Source organism: Cnephaeus nilssonii (assembly GCF_951640355.1).
Source record: "Cnephaeus nilssonii genome assembly, chromosome: 10".
Taxonomy (NCBI): Eukaryota; Metazoa; Chordata; class Mammalia; order Chiroptera; family Vespertilionidae; genus Cnephaeus; species Cnephaeus nilssonii.
The window spans coordinates 68,873,796-68,894,585 of NC_137081.1; the positions used below are offsets into that span (position 1 = coordinate 68,873,796).

Here is a 20,790-nt window from a genome sequence, read left to right on the forward strand (position 1 = left end):
TAGGTGAAAGAAGGAGCACCTATAATGTCACCTTGGATACAGAAAGCAGTGAACAATTTTGTTGATTTCATTTTAAATTGAATAATCAGGACAGAAGCCTTTCTTAAATAATGGGGTTTTGAGACCAAGGGTCTGAGCAGAGAAATTTATTCATGTTCTACTTAGTTTCCTATCACTGTAATTCTTGACAACATAGTCTTTATCTGAATCACATCTAAATCTACTAATTATCTCATTTCTAAGTAGACACTTGTTATCACTTTGTCCAAATCAGGCAAGACTGGTTAAAAGTAACAGCTTTGGAATCTTCTGGTTCTGAGTTCAAAACTCAGCTCTGCACTTTCCCAGCTGGTAAGCCTTAGCATGCTAATTAGCACCTATGAGCCCCAGTTTCCTAAACTGAAATAATGGGAACAATCATATCGGACACAAAGGAGTATTATAAATATTAACTTAAATGGTAAAATGTACACATAGCATTTGGATGTATTCAAGTGAAATATGGTCAGTAGAGCACAATGTGGGACTGTAATTATATGTAAAGTTCCAGGATTTATTTATATATTAACACTGCTCTATTAGTTGACAATATTTATAATTCAAATTAATTCCAAAAGCTGCCCATAAGTCTAAAGAATTCTGCTTTATAAATTTTGACAGTTCTTTTCTACAATTCTTCTTACTGGCACAGTGTTTAAAGTTTTCTCCCAAATACAGTAAATTGTTAATCTAATTGCTCCATTGTCCCAGTGGCTTTCCAGTCTGTGTTACATAATCTTTAAATGTATTTTAGGGCCTGGATATGGGCATGGCAGACGATTGCTCAAATTGCAAATGCCATAATGCTGAGAGGAAGGTTGAATGATGAAACTGAAGGACTTATAGTTAAACACTTAGGTTTTTGTCCAGGTTTTAGTTGTTATATGACTCAGGTGCGATAAGTCTTGTGAATATGCAAAACTTCAAACTTAAAGCCAAACTCCCCTGCTGTTGTTAGTGTCTTGACAGCCTGAGATCATGAGGAGAAGAGCACAATTGCACAAAGTTACACGCATATTTCTGCATGTAGGTTCAAACATGTATGAGGGAGAAATGGGTAAAAGTGACACCTTGGACTTTAAATTCAATTTCTGACCCCCAAGAATATAATTAAATAATATTAATAAAGAGCTAAATCTTGTGTTGAAATAATATAAAGACATAAGGGAGGAAAGTTGATCATGCTCTGAGAAAGCTGTACAACTAAAACACTCCATTGAAGTATGATTTCTGTTGTGAACTGAATTTCTGCACTCCCTCTCCCCCCATATTTATCAGTTAAAGCCCTAATCCCCAGTGTGATGGTACTTGGAGGTGGGGCCTTTGGGACATAACTAGGTTTCCTTGAGGTGCAGCCTCATGATGGGATTAGTGTGTCATTGAAAGAACAGAGAAAGAAAGGAGAACACTGAGCAAGGATTGGAACTTATATTTTAAATATTTTCAAATATTAAGGGACTGTTAAAGAAAAATGCTGTTTGGATCCTGACATTGACTGATGTGATTTTTCTACCTTTGTTCTAGCTGGTCTGTCGTTCCCATTTGTGGAGAGCTTAGGGGCTTCTGCTTGGCTAACACTGCTCTATATTTATCCAGGGATCCAGCTTTCAGAAGTCCTGAGAATTAGACTTGAGCATCATATACAGGGGTCTCTGAGCTCTTTCTGTGTCTAAAGTTTGCTTAAGATCATTCTATTTCTTCCCCCTGAAACATTTTCATAATACAGCACAAAGACATAGAAATTTCTGAAAAAATTTTCAATGAGGTAGTAGTTCCTTCTTAGATGAAAATTAGATATTCAGAGAATCATACACAAAAAGTGTCAAAGAATAATCCTACTTGTGAGCTCAGAGTTAGGAGCTTGGAGAAGGAGCCCAAAAGATTGTTGATTTCATCTGCTGGTAAGACAGTATCAACCCACAACTAGCACAATAGATGGCACCAGTAGGTCTGCCCTCCCAACATTTGGCAGAGAAATAGGCTTGAGATCTGAAAGAGTCAACCTTTCACCTGCTGGACATGCAAAGTGAGAAGAAAAAGAGAAAGGGGCCAAGAGCTGATTGGTTAGATAGCAATCATGGACTCAGGGCCCTAGGCATTTGACCTTTTACAATTTCAATTTGCTGAAAAAGAAAGGTGTTGCATAAAATACAAGTGGGGAAGGGGTGGATCCTCACATTTAAATGGAAAACTATAAATAAGTCAATGAAAGGAAAAAAGTCTCACAATTAGCCAATATAACTTCTTTATAGTTCATGAAGTTTTAAAAATAGGTTTGCTTTCTTTCTTCTAAGCATATTAGGTTTACTCTTAAAACCAGCACTGCTACTTGTTTTCTAGAAGAATATATCCATTTTCCATGTTTATGTTTCCCAAAGCACAGGTAGAAAATGTCTAAGTGAATCCTTAGGAGAAAATTTCATTCTCTTAAGTCACATGATAGTTCTCAGTGAGGAGATTCCGCTGCTCCAACATGAGCAGTATTCCCCCAGGAAATGTGTAGTACTCCAGCAGACATCACATCTAAAGTTTAATTCTCCAGAATAGTAAGGAGTGAGCCAAATAAAAAAATGCCACATTTCAAGGAGCCCATGATAGTATTAGAAGCTATTGAAAGAAAATCCCTTTAGTGACAGAGAGCTGGAGAACTCCAGTAAAGATGGGAGCTTGAGCAAATGAGAGCATGTGACTGAGTGTGAGCAATGAGAGAAAGCAGGGGACGGGATCAGTTCTCATTCTGTACATTTTTTGTTTGTTTGTTAATATCCTCTCTGGAGGATAATTTTTCCATTGATTTTAGAGAGAGTGGAAGGGAGGGTGAGAGAGACAAACATTGATGTGAGAGAGCCATCACACAAGCACCCCGACCTGGGCAGGGAACCTGCAACCCAGGTAGGTGCCCTTGACCAGAATGGAACTTGCAACCCTTCGGTTTGAACGGGCCAAAGCTCTAACTACTTAGCCATGCTGGCCAGGGCTGTATCAAGTTTTGAAAACAGCTCAAGAGAGGTTACTGTGGAAATTCTCCTGGAATAATTGTAAAAAAATAATAAGTCTACTTTTTTAAAGCTAGACTACCATAAATCGTGAGAGTTGAAAAGAAAAATCTGAAACATTCCTGGTTTGGAAAACAAGTGTGTGTGCATGTGTGTGTCTGTGTCCTTGTGTCGATGTGTGCGTATGAGGAAGGTAACTTCTTGAGTACACTTTATTTGATAACCCTTTTAATGTTTTTAACTGTGAGAAAGATCTACAGTGTTACAAATATTTGCACAGGCTGGTGTTTAGCCTACCCTGCCACACCATAAGCTCCTCATCTACCAATGAGTCTATGACCTTCACAAGCTGAAACACAGGGTATACTATCAGCAAGGTAGCTAGTTTCCCAACAGGGAGGAGGGATGACTTTGAAGTTGTCTCTTCCGGTGTCACTGTGAATTTGACAGATTTACTAATACTTAATAGACACAAGGCAGTGTCATGTTGGAGAAAATGGTAAGCTTCAGGGTTATAATTTTAAGATGGACATTCTAGAATAAAGTGACAGACTTTGGCCTAATCGAGTGGGGTTGTGCCTGGGAAAGACTTGCAAAACAAAGGAGAAATGTTAGGAGATAAAAGAAGGAAAGTGGAGATTGTGAAGCAATAGAATATCCGGTAATAATATTCTAAACATATTTGATGCGGTTTGGAATTCTAGAAACAAATGTTAAAGCAGAATAGGGATAGTCATATGTGCTGCTTAAGGCAGCTTTACCAGAGGAGTGGAAATGCTTGTGAGAATGGACCAAAAGGTCATCTGGGAGTTTGTTCTAAGGACAGTCTGGTTGCACTCTGATTTAATAATATGAGCTAACAATTACTGAGTACAATGTGTCAGGAAATCTGAACGTGCTTTGTCATGATTAGCATTTCATCAAATTCTTCCCAATCCCCATGGGGAAGATACTATTTTTACATCATTTCATAGATGGGAAAATTGAGGCTTAGAGAGGTTAAGAATTGGCTCTTGCAGGTCTTGCAGGTAGTAAATAGTGGCGTCATAGTTGAATGGAGGTGGTGGTATGCCGAGCAGGTAGAAATTTTGGCTTAGCTGTTGAGAATAACCTCACTGAGAAGTTAGCATGTAAGTGGCCATCTTGGGACATGCCACTGATAGAGAGATTGGGCAGAGACCCTCCATGCACCTGAGGAACTCAATGAAGAGCCAGGAGACCAACAGGCATGAGTGAGACGGGCACGGCAAGAGAAGTGTGGGCCACCAGATCATTGTAAGATTTTGCAAGGCTCACAAATAATCGGGCTTTTCCTCAAAATGCAATGCCAAGCCAGTTGCAGCATTTGGATTATATGTATAATCAGAATCACACTGGATTGAATGAGAGAGAAAAAACTTACTGGGGAAGTAGGAGAGGCTCTTCTCCTGGAGATGTAGCCAGTCCGAGATGGAAGTGGGTGGGTACAACATTTTTTGGAAGGCCCCTCAGTGGTGATCACAATGCAGTGTTTGTGTCAACCCCAAGAATGTGAAGCGAGGCAGGCGTCTCAGTATGACATGAAAAAGATCACACACCCTCAGTTTCATCAGAATCTATTGATGCAGTGAACTTGATAACAGGCAATGAAAACCAGTGATGTAAGTCTACCATGAGAGGAATGGGTCAGGATAACTGTTTTGCGCTGAGGTATTGAGGTGAAATTCTGCATTTTGTTATACATCTTTTGGCAGCACGTCTATTCAGTGGGAGAAGGGATGCTCAGGAAGCTGACTCACGAAGGCCTGCTGGCTGATTGCTCAGCTTGAAAGTTTTATTGCTTTGAAAAGTGATCTCTTAAGACTCTGGAAGAAAGGAGTGCAACTAAAAGGGAAGTTTTAAGGAAAAACAAAAAGACAAACACCACATTTTCAATGGAGCTGATGTCTTACCACTCAATTAATTTCAGAGTTAAGGACCAATTTTAGTTCTGAATCCCCTTCTAGTTTTACTTATAAAGGACTTTTCATTAAGCCAAATTAAGTAGATGGAGGTCCAGTTGTTTATTGTCTACCAACTAAAGCATTCCTACAAAAAGACACCTGTGTAAGCCATTTGGCTCTAGTCAACTATTTACTTTTTACAATTTAATTATGAATACAATTAGAATGAGTTAAGAGACAAGCTGGGCATCAGCTATAAAATTTTAGTTTGCTAAACACACACGCGCGCACACACACACACACACACACACACACACACACACACAAGCACTGATTAAAAAGCAACCACAAGAAAAAACTTTGCCAAGTCTGTGAGAACGTTAGCTTGCACTGGAAATTTTAGTAGAAGGAGGCTATTTGTAAAATCTATCTTTATTTTAATTTCAATCTCCTTAAAATGGTGCATGGAGGATATTTTTATACTACATTATTTTTACATCTCTGTTTTCTTTGTGGTGACCCTTCAAACCCTGCTTTTTACTTCTCTAGTTTTAAGGCAATTTGTCACTATCATGCTTTAAAGTTTAGTGGCTGTTTGTAATCAAGTGCCTTGCAAGCTCTGTTTCTTTTCTCCCAAAGTGTCATCATGAAGTTGATGATGCATCAGAAATAGTTTGAACAGAGGGCAAGAAAAAGTCAAGAGTAAAGGAAATATTTGCGAATATACTTGACTGGCGTTTCCCCCACCCCCACTTACTATTGAAAGTATACTTTAAAGGTAAAATGGCATAATGGCCATAGAGGGGGAAACATTTGGACATGCAACAGATGCTTTCTGTCATAGGGCAATATATTTAATGTAAATCATTTTTATATGAGGATGGTGTGACTGACAGAATATAGGAGTAGTTAATATACATGTCATATATATGACAGATAGATTAGTTATATTTAAGAACTAGGCACGGGGTATGCTCTACCTTTGGTGATAACAGCCTGCATTTTAATGGTGCTGAGTCAAACTTCTTGATACCATTGCTCGCAATTTGTTTTACTGCATAATTAATCAGTGTTTACAAAATCTGAGTATTCAAAGATATGTCTTCAAATTCATGTGTGACTACAGCCTTTAAATTGAAGACTTATAAATAACATTACATATATCTGTTATATACATATGTATATACATACATACAGGTATATGCACATTTATAAAATAAATATGATATATATATAATAAGCATTATATCTAATGTTTTCTTAAGAGAAGCTGGAAAACATGACAAAGAAATTTATATTAGTATTAATATTTAATAATTCATATAATAACTAATAATAAGGTTGTTTTGATCAAGAAGTTAGCTTTGATTACATTCCCATGATGGGAAATATATAGAACACTACTCAGGGGTGGGGAAAAAAAAGTAATTATTTTTACACACAAAAGGCAAATTTGAAAACTCAGAATACAATAAGACAACAAATACAAACTCACATGCTCAATCATGAGCACCAAATAGCTGAAGTGAAGAAGTTGGCCAAAATGAAATCATCAGATAGTCCTTGAATAAATGACCTTTGGTCCAGGCTTGAGTCAAACCTTTAAGCCTATCCCTCAAAAAGAATATATAACACATCTTGTAGGTAAATGCATGAGGTAGATTCTCTTTACTTCTCTATTATCTACTAATCAATCTATAGTTTCACTGTCATGTCAACTCTGATGATCATTTGGATTTGAGAGAAGGCAGGTGAAAATTGATGGATTAAGAGCATTTGTGACATGAAGGTGGAGCAGGTGCTACCGGCAAAAATGAGGAGAGGGGAAAACATGGAGTAGAAAGAAAAATGGCTCCACAAAGATATACACACCTTAATTCCCAGAGCCTGTGAACATGTTACCTTACTGGCAAAGATATTTTTTAGACATGATTAAGTTAAGAACCCTGAGGTGGTGAAGGTATTCTAGGTTATCTGGGAGAGACCCCTATAATCACAAGGGTCCTCAAAAATGGAAGATGGAGGTGAAAGAAAGTCAGAGGGACGTATGACCATGGAAGAGGTCAGAGTGACGTGATGTCATGTGTGACTGCTGCCTGTGAAGGTGGAGGAAAGAACACTAGCCAAGGCTTGCAGGCAGCCCCTAGACGCTGGAAAAGGCAAGGAAGTGGATTCTCCTCTGGAGTTTCCAGGAAGGAATGCAGTCCTTCTGACACTGCTTCTAGCCCAGCGAGACCAAGTGTCAGACTTCTGCCCACAGAACTGTAAGATAAGAAATAACTGTAGTTGAAGCCATCAAGTTTCATGTAATTTGTTATGGCAGCAACAGAAAACTAATACATATCTCTTCTAGGAAACAGTGTCTCCAATTCAGGAAGCAGAAAGAAATTCCTCACTGAGCACCCTGAAGCACTCCTGAAAGCCACCATTCAATATGAATTAGAAAGACAGAAGGTTCCAGAAAGGAGGTGTCCTGGGTCCTGGAAAAAAAACAGGACTCTGCAATAGTATCAGAAAAGAGTAAGTACATTGCAAAAGAAAAAAAGAAAGCAAAGAAAAATAAAAGGAATTACAAACTCCAGAAAAATATAAATGTAAAATTTATACAGGAAAATCATGATCCAACTACAAAGAGAACCAAATGTGGCCAAGAGTTTCAGCCTTTTTGGAGTGTAATAAAATAGACTCTATTTGACTGGGTGAGGAATACTAGTATTCTTTGAGAAGTACAGGGATTGTGACAGTGAACTCTAGAGAAGAAATCTTTGTGAAACCACTTGGACAGGCAGTGTTACAGACTTGTAACAATGCAAATATAAAAGGTGTTTATTAGTTTTCTAATTGGTCAAACTGAAGACTTAGAACAACCATTAAACTTTAAAGGCGTTAATGACCAATGATTCTGAAAGAAGGGCAGAGAGGTAAAGAGTGAAAAGGAAAATACATTCATCTTACAAAGGGAAGTTAGGAGCTATTGTCGAATGTTGATGAAACAAGAAGCAGGTTTATGTGTATTATTTAACACCTAAATGTGTTACGTAACTATTAAATATTGCTGGAAGTGGAAGGAATAAGTTAATATTTCATATTAGGTATTATCCATAGTTGATAATTCATGAAGTAGAGATATTACCCGGAGTTGTAAAGTTAACCACTGGAAGAGACAAAAACAAATAGGTAAATGAGTAAGCCCAGGGATGTGAAGTGATAGGGCCCAATCCATCACTTTCCATCAGAAACTCCTCTGTAAAATTTGGATTGTTGCATGTTGTAATTTGATACAAGTGAAAACCTAGAAAAAAAGAATACTTAAACTTGAAATAGTTACTCATATTAAATAGGAAAATAACATTGTGTATATCTAAATGAATTTCAAAAGGGTGTGGTGAAAAATTAGTTACAAAAATACAGTGGAGAATTAAAATGTACTCAGAGAGGCTAACATTTGAAGAATAGATGCTTGTAGTATCTATTAGTAAATACTGAAACATTGCTCACTCTTGGAAAGTTCTACCTTATTTCTGATTAAAACTCCAAAACTAGTATTTCTGATCATTTAGTTTAATTCTAACCTTGTTGTTGTTGTTGTTGTTGTTGTTGTTGTTGTTTTAAGTAGAAAAGGTTGTGGTTTTATATAGAATGATATAGGACATATGGTATAGTCCTTATATAGGGTAATTTAACAGCCAGATATTTGGCAGTGGCTAATTAGTTATTCTTCAAGCAAAAAATTTTTTTAGATAAAACTTCCCAGAAATGCAATGTAGGAAGATGGAAAATATTTATGTTTTAGAGTCTGAAACTGAATGCTAAGTTTAATCTTTTGAGCCATGTGAATTTGGGAACTATTTTGTGATTTGCCTTACTCCTCTAAAAAAAAATGAATCCCTTTCCAATCATTTATTGAGCATCTAATAAAGAGTAAGGAAAATACCTTATTTGATTCTCATAGTATCTTTATAAGCTAGAAATTATTTTCCACATAATTTTTTCACTTCTCCAATATCTCCTGCTTTGTGTTAGTCTCAGAAAAAAAGATGATATAATTATAAAAATACAATGAGTTTTTCTCCTCTCTTTCCATTTCCTAAGGATTTTGGAAAAATGCAGCTATTTAAATAGAAAAGCCACTGGTTTTTTGTCTCTTTACTTTGGATCTGTAGAGTTACCAGGACAAAAATAAAATGGCAATAGAGGTGAACTTAGTACATTTCCTAGGATTTAGATGTACTGGAAATGTCCAGAGCCCTGCAGGCCTGTGGCCACAGATTGAATTACCTGTCATAAAACCCTAGAGCTGTATTTCTGTACCCGGTTCACATTTGCAGTACTAATAATGCCTTCAGCACAAGTCAATTCCAGGGAATTAGTCTCTGCAGTCAGTGGGTTAAATCCCCATGAAGTAACCCTGCAGGTGACCCAGTTGCATTGACCTTAAGTATAGAATTTCAGATCAATAACTGTGGTACTTGCATTCTGAAATGTAAAACAATCTCTAGTGTTTTTGTTATCCCAATGGGTGTTATCAGACAAGGGATCACTATGGCAATTGCAGGTTCTTATCATATTAATGTTTGTTTTGGGTAAAAAGAAAACTATTTTAAAAAGTAAATGCCTTCTGTTCTCTTTTCTTGGAATATGTAATGATGACTTTCAAACATATAATGAAAATTAACAGTAGTTCAAATAGCATAAGCAGTCATTAATTGCTTATACATGAAATAAAATTTCTTCCTCAGAGGTAAAGCATTCCAGATGGATGTAAAATTCCTTTGGTCTATTCACCTTTTAACTCTGTTATAAAAGGGTAACAGATCTCTCAATTTAAAAACGTTAAGCCTCCACAAACTGGGCTTGGGGGCAGTGAGAGAGAAAAGGGAAATAATGTTATAGCTCCATGAACTGTGACATTGACTGGCATGGTGTTCTGCTAGTGTTTTAACCAAAGAACAGAAACCCCTTCTTCAACTATTTATGCCAATGGAACAAATTATCTTGATGGAGGGAACTGGGTATCCTCTAATAAGGAAGCTTATAGTCAAATAAAGAAGAGAGAAGAAACCAAAAAAACTAGCCATAGCAGGAAGCCACTACCAGGCTGGAAAAAGAGGAAGATCCACATCACCAGACAGAAGCTGGAAGCACAGGAGGTCTGTCCACCCAAGCTGAAGCCATGGAGGAGATGGATCCTCAGGTAGAGAAGCCAACCAAGGCAGGGGGTGGGGATACACTCATAAACTGGCTGGCCTTTTCTCCCCACCACCCCTTGCTACCGACTGCTGCTGGCTTCTAAGAGCTACAGTAGAGCTGGCTAAGGTCAAGCTTCCGACGGCACAGAGTGCAAAAGTGGAGGGTGAGAAGAGCCAAAGCAGCTCAGCGCCAGCATATATGGTCATCTCCCCTGTGAATTTATCTTACCTGGTCGATTCCTGGTTTATTCCTTTTATAAAAGGCTAAGGATTCATGGACAGGTAGAGAGCTTCTCACTGTACAGATTTTACAAGAGGCAGTGAGAGCTATGATAAAGCTCAGCACGCTTCTAGGACTGTATAAATATTACCATCTTTAAATTTATATTTTGAATTTTATTTTACTCATTGGTGCACAATGGGATCAAAATACTTCCTCTGGTGTGGTTTTACCGTTGCTCAGGACCTAGGTGGCTAGTCTCTTTACTTCTTGAGTATATTTCAATATGAATTACGACCTAGAGCTGAGTTTAGAACACAAAAACTAATTTCAAGTTTATCCCAAAATACACAGGTTAGTAAGCCTAAGCCTCCACCCAGCATCATAACATATTTCTCACACATATTACCCTATTGGTTAGTCCCTCCATTTTACGTATGAATTAAGTACTATCTTGAGTTAGGTAAGGCAACGTTGCTCAAATTGATTCTCCTTCCTTAATCAATGAAGGAAATGTTGCCTTTCTCTGCATTTATGTGATATCTTACATTTTTATTATATATATATATATATATATATATATATATATATATATATTATTGATTTCAGAGAGGAAGGGAGAGGGAGAGAGACAGAAACATCAATGAGAGAGAATCATTGATCGACTGCCTCCTGCACACCCTCTATTGGCAGTGGTTCTCAACCTTTCTAATGCCGCGACCCTTTAATACAGTTCCTCATGTTGTGGTGACCCCCAACCGTAAAATTATTTTCGTTGCTACTTCATAACTGTAATTTTGCTACTGTTATGAATCATAATATAAATATCTGTGTTTTCCGATGGTCTTAGGCTCTACAGCAGCGGTTCTCAACCTGTGGGTTGCAACCTACAGGTTGAGAACCGCTAGCCGGGTCGCCTAAGACCATCGGAAAACACATATATTTACATTTTGATTCAATAACAGTAGCAAAATTACAGTTATGAAGTAGCAACGAAAATAATTTTACGGTTGGGGGTCACCACAACATGAGGAACTGTATTAAAGGTTCGCGGCATTAGAAAGGTTGAGAACCACTGCTCTACTGGGGATCGAGCCCACAACCTGGGCATGTGCCCTTGACCGGAATCGAACCCGGGCAGGACCCTTCAGTTTGCAGGCTGACACTCTATCCACTGAGCAACCCGGCTAGGGCACGATATCTTACATTTTTAAAGGATTTTCTTAAGCACCGTCCCATTCGTTCTCACCATCACCCACTTTATAAGTGCTGGCAATAGCCATCGTCAGGACAGCCTGCTTCCCATCGCAACACTGCCTTTTTCTGACCATGCCAGGGTTTCTGAAACTCTGTCCAGCTTGGACCTGAGTCCTAGAACAGTACAGAGGTGGTCCTGCTCTTTCTGGAAATTCAAATAACATGCCCCCCCTCAACCTGGGTTCTGAGGGCCTGCTTCCCATGAATCAGGTGAACTAAGGGGACCTTCACTGATGGGTTTCCTACATCACAGCCTCAAATCAGCACATGCACAAGTCTGTTTCCAAATAAGATCATCTTCACTTAAAAGTATGGAAACCATGGTGTGAAGTTTGTACGACTTCTTTAGATATGTCTAATTAGAGATAGGTGCCCCAATGCAAGTCTCTCCAGTTCCTACCAGAACACTGTCCTATAATTGGGAGCCATAGTCCGTGCTGGTGTGATCCAAGACAGAATATCAGAATCAGCTGTTATGGAAATGCATGCTTGTTTATTTGTCCTTTATTCCTCCTGGTAAGTTAAGAGAGACTGGGAACTACAAAATACTGTTTTCCTCCAGAAGCAGAAGTGCATGAAGTGAAATGTTAGGACGGGAGATAAGAGCTCCAGCCTCACCTCACAGCCCATAGTTAGAGCACGGCTACTATATTCAACAACAACAACAACACAACCCGAAATCGTGAGCAGGCAACGAGAGAAAGAATTTGGGAGAGAAAACTCTGCTTTATTCCTGTTGATATCATTTTGCCACAGCTTTTTTTTTTTTTTTTTTTTGGTGTGAAATAATAACAATAAAAAAATAAAAAACAGAATAAAAGGGCATATTGAGGGGCTGTTCTCCAACATGGGCTCCCCAAGTCCCCACTCCCACTAATGGGAACACAGCATACACCGCCAGCCAAGATCAGACCTCCTAAGAAGAGCATATTTTTTCTTGCAGATTTTTCTTGTTTGGACTTTAATTAAGCTCCTGCCAGGCTTGCAAGCTTTTTAATTTTACCTTTCTTTCTTCTTTCATTTTCCTCCTTGAATCAGTCTACTTGCCAGGAAACTTTTTCCAAGCTGTCACAATTGTAGTAAGTGTACGCTAAGAGATTACATTTAGAGATGAACTAGTAGTTGCTTCTCTAAGAATCAATAGCAGAAGTTTCCTTGCATTTGGATTTTCCTTCCTTCCTCCCTTCCTTCCTTCCTTCCTTCCTTCCTTCCTTCCTTCCTTCCTCCCTCCCTCCCTCCCTCCCTCCCTCCCTCCCTCCCTCCCTCCCTCCCTCCCTCCCTCCCTCCCTCCTTCCTTCCTTCCTTCCTTCCTTCCTTCCTTCCTTCCTTCCTTCCTGCCTTCCTTCAAGTGTGTGTGTTTTATGGATGAGAAAATAATAGAAAAGGAAGCTTCTCAGAGTGTACAATGTTAACTGACTAGTTGAGTGATATAACTCAACCTCCTACAAAGTCACCAGATTAGTAGAAGAAACTTGCCATTATTTAATTTAGCACTCACACTGCTCATAAGCAAACTGTAGCTCTTTACCAATGTTGGTGGGTGAAAGGCGAGTGAGTGAGGAGAAAGCAGTGCCTCCGTCGATGATTTAACACTTCTTTATGAAATGTAACACGTAATGCACTGAGGTTCTTTTTAAAGATCCCATTTGTACACAGTTATATTCATTGCAATTCTGAAAGTCTAAAGGAAGGGGTTGGGGTGCCAATGGGGACCCCTTTAAAGCAGAGTCTATGAGAAGCTATTTTCATTGGAGGAGGCTTGGTGGAAAACTGGTTGCCCTAAATAGAATGTCTATTTTTTTTTATTAAAAAAACAAACAAAAAACACACGCAGATAATATTACAGGGCCAGAAATAAAAATAAGCCATCAAAAACACAAACACTAAACTGAAAGGTGTGGAGCATTCATTGGGGATATTATTATCTCCATGATTGCTATTATCGTCTTTCTTATTTTTTACTTAATAATTCCACGCTGCCAGCTCACTCCGCCAACCGCGCCTGTGTGCGAGGTACTTACTGATCGCTTCCACAAACCGCTCAAAGAAGCTGAAAGGGAAGAGCGGCTCAGGCAGCTCCCGGAAAAACATCTTCAGTGCTCCGGTGACAACGTGGATGTCCTCCCACTGGCTGTCGTCCAAATTCAGCTTCTCTTCTGGGAAAACACGAGGAGAAATGGAACAACTGGTTTTAATGAAACAATTACAAGACACTAATTATTATGTTAATGTTTGCCTACTATCATCAGCAACCGTTAACAGCCTTCTGCACCTAGAGGTTTGGTGCTGTGCATTTTTTTTTCTTTCTCCTTTTTTTTTTTTTCCGTAGGAAGGGAACATTTTCAATGGAATACCATCTGTAGGAATGCAGCTAACAAAAAAACAAGACACACAAAGAGACAGCGCCATTGACACAGTATGTCAGAATCATTTATTCCCATAATGCAGCAGTATGAAAATTAGCATCACAGCTCAACGTGATTCAAAGCTATTTGGGTTTGAGGCCGAGGGGCTAAGAGTTGCCAACGATGGCCGGCTCAAGGGACCGGCCTAAAGGCCTTGCTGAGCCAACAGGAGACATATGCTAAACATGGCAACAGAAAATGAGTTATTGCTTTACATGTGTTAGCCTTGCTATGTACAAGGGAATAATGGCTAACCCTTCTCTCTCTCTCTCTCTCTCTCTCTCTCTCTCTCTCTCTCTCTGAGTATAAAGTCAGCAAGGAATAGAATACTGAGTGAGAAAGGATATTAATTCCTTCTTACTACTTCAAAAATATCTCTTTTTTTTAGTTCTCATCTCATCGAGGAAAATGTGCCCAGCAACAATATTAGACAGACCCCTGTTGGCCTACGCAGGCTATGCAAAGCTGTCAGAAATGATAACACACTAAAGACAAACCACAAGTGCTTACCAACTCCTCTCAGAAACAACGGAAATGCTTGCTTGGGAAGCCTGAGTGAGTTGAAATGTTTAAATATTCAAGACAATAAATGCCAAAATGAAGTTTTTAGAGTAAATAAAGGGACGTCAGGTTATTATTTTTTTCCCTTTTGCCCTCAATATGAAAGCCTGGAATCATTTTCATCCAAGAAGTGATAGACTAGGGTTTGAAAACAACATCCTTACATACAACTAAAAGGACGCAGGCACAAAAGCATTGCAGCTGATCCATAGTATTTATCTTTCCAAACATGCGACATGGGAAAGATTTTGGATTCTGGGCTTAATGAAAACTAAAGCTAATCATTTTAGACAACCTGAGGGTTCATTAAAAAGCTGAATATCCTGGCAAGAACTTAACAGGTATTTGGTCAACTGGAATTTTGTTTCTTTACCAATGTCTTAGGCTCACATGCACATGCCCTCTTGGTATCAGTTTTTCAATGCAGAGAAGAATATGCACTGAAATTGTAAAAAAAAAAAAAAAAAAAAAAAAAAGAAAGAAAGAAAGAAAGCTGAAAATTGTCACTGTAGGGAATCTCTGCATGAGCTGTTTTGCTAATACTGTTCATGTCCTTTTAAAAATATTAGCTGAAATCCTTATCAGATCTTTTTTCTAAACGGACTATTATTTTATTATTTCCAGGGCTAGTAAGTGTTGTTCCTGCTCACTAGGATGCTTGCAATGAGAAGGAATGAAGGTGGATATGTGTATTTCAGACAGGCTATTTTTTTCTTTTCAGTCTCCATTCCTACCTCACTCATAACACAATAATATGATCCACAACAAAGTCAGCAGAGGAGACCTTCCTTCTGCCCTGCAATCATTTTTGATTGATTGTATTTCAACAATTAGTCTTTTATTTGGCTACACACTATTGAAATAGGACGACAGCATCTTAGCAGGCCAGCTTTAAACAGTCAACTGTTAACAATAGCATCAAAAAGGGAGACCTGATGGGGTTTACTGTCACTTTAAAGAACGGGGTTTTCACATTGTTGAAATCTGTCAGATATTTTGAAATGTCCCTCTCACTATGGTGCCACACCCCCTGCGTGCCCTTATAATAAAATTGGTTTTACTCCTGATTAAATCATTTTCTCCCTACCCACCACCATACTTCTCATAATGGACCTGTGCGCTCTACAGCTGGTGTTCTTCCCATGGTACCAATTCTTACTTTATCTTTTAAGCACTTTGCTGCTAAGATCTCATGCAGAGTGCTTATGTTTTGTTAAGAGCTTCATTCTTAGAGAAATAGCTTAACACATGTTCTAAAAATGTTGTACAACTTATTGCTTAAAACACATTTAGAAAATGTATAAGTGCTCTAGCTTTGGCACTGAACTTTAAGTGGAAACCTAAACACACGCATACACATGCTCACACACATATAACTATCTCTACCGAAAATTTATCAGAAAAGTCCAACATAACGTGCCATTTTGATACATAGGTCTGAGATTGTCAAAGGAAGGTATTCAGGTAAAAAAGGGAATGATTTCATGTTGAGTAAGAAAACAAGAACAAATAATTGTGACTAAAGGCAAATGCCATTGATATTAGTTATGCTCACATGAAATCAGTTAATTCAAATGACTGTGAAAATTAGAACATTTTAGTACATTAAAAATTACCAATCAATAAATACCATTTGATTATGCCCAATTGAAATGCCATGTAATATCAATATCAACTTGTGTTGCTTAAACCTGCATTCCTATTCTAAATATCTATGTAGTCTTCATTCAAAGAAAAACAACAATAATTTGTACCACTTCAACAAGTAGCTTAAAGAAATAATATGGCATGTAGTAAAATATAATATCTAATTTTTATATTAAATTATTATAAACCAGAGGGTTTTACGGTATATTTTTCAAGGCCACTGTGACTTATCTAAGCATACAGTTTTGTCCATATTCAGACGCCTTCTCATGAATCCAGCCAGTTCTCAAGATGAACTACTGTAACTCTTTCAGTGTTAACAGGTATCATTCTAAATACATTTTTATTATTTGATAGGCATTTTCTAATGAAACTGCTAGCAGTGATGACATCTTATACTTCTTCTCTTTCCAGAAGAGCAGGGTTCCTAAACAGTGATGCACTGTTGACCTGAGAGTTGGATAATTCCGTGTTGTGGGGCTGTCCTGCATTCTTGGATGTTTAGTAGCATCCCTGGCCTCAGTTAAGACTTTCCAGTGATGATGTTGAAAAATATTTGATCATTTAAAGTTATCCCCAGTTGAGGACAACTATAATGAAGCCTGTAAAAGCATGTAAAAGTTACTCAACAAATATTGATTTATGAAGTTTACCTTAGGTAGGCAGAGAACTAGAACACTAGATACACACATACTGAAATTTATTTAATATGACCTTAAGAATTGCTCATTTTTATTGACAAAATCTAAATCTTTTAGAGAACAAATTTATAAAACTACATTTCAGGATGCTATGCTACTAAAAACAGTAAACAACAATTACTTAGTGCTTACATTCTAGTAGGGACTATGCTATGAACTTTACATTCCTTATCTAATATATTTTTTTCAATAAGAAAGTGAGAACTATTATATTATTATCATCATCTTTATTTCACAGATAGAAAAAAATGAGACATGGGTAGATTAAGTAACTTTTCCATGGCTGACAAGAATTAATCCAGGATAAGGAACCAGTAAGCCCCTGCCTGAAAACCACTATGTTCAGATTTAAACTTGGCAGCAGAAGCTGAAAGGGAAAAGGTAGATAAGTAGTAACTGCAAGCAGTAATAGATATACTATTACATCACAGATAGTGACTTTTAGATTTGTATCCTTAAATGTCTTGAGGCTATGCTTTTACTATAAACTAACTCTTCCTTTTTTTGAAATAGTTTTATTGATTTTTAGATAGAGAGAAAAAGAGTGGGAGTGAGAGATAGAAACATCAATGATGAGAGAGATACATAGGTCAGTTGCCTCCTGCATGCCCCCTATTGGAATTGAGCCTGCAACCTGGGCATGTGCCCTCAGCAGGAATTAAACTCAGATCTCTTGGTCCATGGGACAATGCTCAATCCACTGAGCCACACCAGCTAAGCTCATCTTTTCTAATTACCCATTTATAAAAAGAACATATTTTATATAAAGGGATATAAAACAAATTAGCAACAAACAAACAAACACAAAAACTGCATTAGGAAATGGGCAGAAGATGGGTCAAATTGTTATGTGGCAATGGAGTAAAGGAAAGATGATAGAGTGAGAAATATTTACTGCTGGATTTACTGCTAATTCCTTAAATATTTGTTTATTTGTAAAATGAAGATAGGTAGAAGACAAGTTGTTGGTAGCAGATGAGAAAATATATCTGAAAAAACATTTGGGAAGTAGTAGGCAACAATCATATGCAAGACACCCATAGGATATTAATGTGAATAAAGACCAAAAGGACAAACTATGCAAGGGATTAAGGCAATGGAAATACTGAGCCAACATCATAAACTATCCTGGTTGTTATAGAGGATTTACCTCAGCATGAATATAGTTGGTCATATGAAAACTTTGCAAGCTAGAGTCCAATACTGCGAGGAAGTCTGGTTGAATCAAGATACCTCACAATCCTCATTCTATTAATCTGTGTTGGTTTCTCCTGACCTTCATTTAGGCTCTTTTCAATGTATTTGGTCATGGCTTTTGGTTTAAAGCATTTAAACAGAATTGAAGATGAGTAAAACTCCCGAATCCAAATACTATGTGAGTTTTATTAGATTACACAAAATATACCTAAATGTTGTATCCAAACAAGGCTGTCTTGAAATGCTCTTTCTTGAAGGGCCTTTTGTACATTTTATTTATTTTTTAAGTAAAAGTTATCTACATCAAGCTAAAAACAATTATATGAGAAAGAAAAAAAAATTGACAATAGCTATTGGGAACAATCTTTCTTAGGAAGGAGAACTGAAAGATATGGACCTTTGATAGTCACAGTAGGTTGCGGTAGTTTCCAAGGAAAAAGTCAAATCTAAATATCACTAATCAATTCTTTGTTATAAAGGGTTGCCCTCTATACTGTAGGATGTTTAGCAGCATCCCTGGCCTCTATCCATCAGATTCTAGTAGCAACTTCCTCCCCATGTTACAACTCCCTCCCCAAAATAAATTAAATGGAATAAATAAATATCACCAGTAGCTTAATTGCCACTTTCCTCTTATATTATTTACTAGTGGCCTGGTGCATGAAATTCATGCACATTAAAAGGGGATTAATTATAGGAAATATTTTAATATTGCTATTTGCCCTTTCTCTATAATAGAAGTGTCAGAGGTGAAAGAAAATTAGTAAAATGTATATGAAAATCTTCCTCCTGTCAGAGTTTGGGGCATGCCATGGGACTCAGAGTCAAGTCCCCGCCCACCCAAGGTGCCTCAAAATTGTGTGAGACCCAGTCCCAGCCAGCCCCACCTCCATTGGGTGAGATCCAGACCTGACTGGCCCAAACCCCGTCAAGCCCTGCCAGGTGGGGGTGCAGCCTGAGGTCCCCTGTCAAGCCCCACCGGGCGGGGGGGCACAGGTTCAGGTCCCCTGCTCCAGCCCAGCCCTGTGCCACACAGCCTCAGGTCCCTGCTGATTGCTCCTTAAGGCTCGTTATGGGAACTTAGCCTTCACTGTGGGTGCAGCCATCTTGTGTTGCAGAAACCCCGCCTCTGCTGTGGGCGCTGCCATCTTTGTGATGGTGTGATGGTCAATTTGCATACTCCCTCTTTATTATATAGGATTTCTCCATAGATTGGTGTGACCAGAAGTTGCAATATCAGATCTGATTTGAACGAAATGCACTTTATTAACCCAGTATTGGTTGAAATGTGGTTGCAGATAATTTGAATTATCTAGACTGAAATAGAAACACAATAGTAAAGAGGTAATTCTTTGTGTATTGAAAAACAAGTTAATTTTTAACTTGTAATTTTTTTCCATGGCACTTTAAAGCCTCTTTCCAACTTTTACTTTACTGCTGTAATAAAAAAGTGGAAAAGAAACCCCAACTTTCCCAGGATATGGAGAGAATAGCTCTGATTTCATTAATATAGTGACAAGAACCTATTACATTGTGAAACTCTCATAAAGAATGTGGCATCTGCTTCCAGCACAGATGACCATTTAGAAACCTTATCTGAAAGGCCTGCTGGGTACATGAAAGTCACATCATGAATGAAAGCCATGCTGGTGGGACTGTAGATCTGAAAAATAATAATATGTTTGGCCATGAAATCAAACTGGAAGATTAGATATTAAAGTGGATAAACACTCTATTTATCCATAAGGGTTTAGCTGATTTTTAGTTTAGTGCTTAAAAGAGAGGATCAAAAGGAAGTTCATTGAATCATTTGACTAGCTCAACCTTTCCTGTTGTGTTGGCTCCTTAAAGTGACAGTTGATTTCTGGTGGATTAGAAAGGTTCCAATTCTCACACATGGTGATATAAATCCTGCAGCCAAAGCTATATCTTTACATGCTGTACTCCCTAAAGCCATTTCATACAATACCTTGGTTATAACATGAGACTCAGTGAGGGCATTCTTAGGAAACTAGACCAGTTGGCCAGTTAATTTGTTTGCTCACTTCATTTTTATTAAACAAACAGATTCAATTAAGACTACATATCAGAGATTGTATAATGTGCTTTTCAAAGTTACAGCCGTTGAGGCTGCTTTGTATTCCTCAAAGGAGAGGGCTTCACCAGGTGCTCAGAAATACTACTCGTGACTATAGATTATGTTTTAGACATTTTACATCTTATTTCTGTGCCATAGAATAATACTCGATTGACCTTGAGTACAAGCAGGAACAAACTCAATAAACTCAAAGAATATTACTCCAAATATGTGATCTGTTATGTCTGAATTGTGTCTCTTCCGCCCCATCCATATGTTAAAGTTCTAACCCCTGGTATCTCAAAATGTGGTCATATTTGAAGACAGGGCCTTTAAAGAGGTACTTAATGTAAAATGAGGTCAGATGGATGGTCCCTAATCCAATATGACTAATGACCTTATAAGAAGAGGAGATTAGGACACAGACATGAACAGAGGGAAGACTGTGTGATGACACAGAGAGAAGATGGCCATCTACAAGCCAAGGCAGGAGGCCTTAGACTAAGAAAACCTTGCAAACACTTTGATCCTGGACTTCTAGTCTCTGGAACTGTGAGGAACCAAGAAAATTTCCAGAAA

The 20,790-nt window shown here is 38.0% G+C and overlaps 1 protein-coding gene across 1 annotated transcript in view; it reads right to left on the reverse strand.

Moving 5' to 3' along the window:
- ARHGAP15 (Rho GTPase activating protein 15) overlaps window positions 1-20,790 on the reverse strand; it is a 665,200-nt gene that overhangs the window by 122,066 nt on the left and 522,344 nt on the right. The window contains exon 12 of the mRNA XM_079782709.1: window positions 13,645-13,779. Coding sequence (XP_079638835.1) covers window positions 13,645-13,779 — 135 coding nt within the window. The remainder of the gene's footprint in view (window positions 1-13,644; window positions 13,780-20,790) is intronic.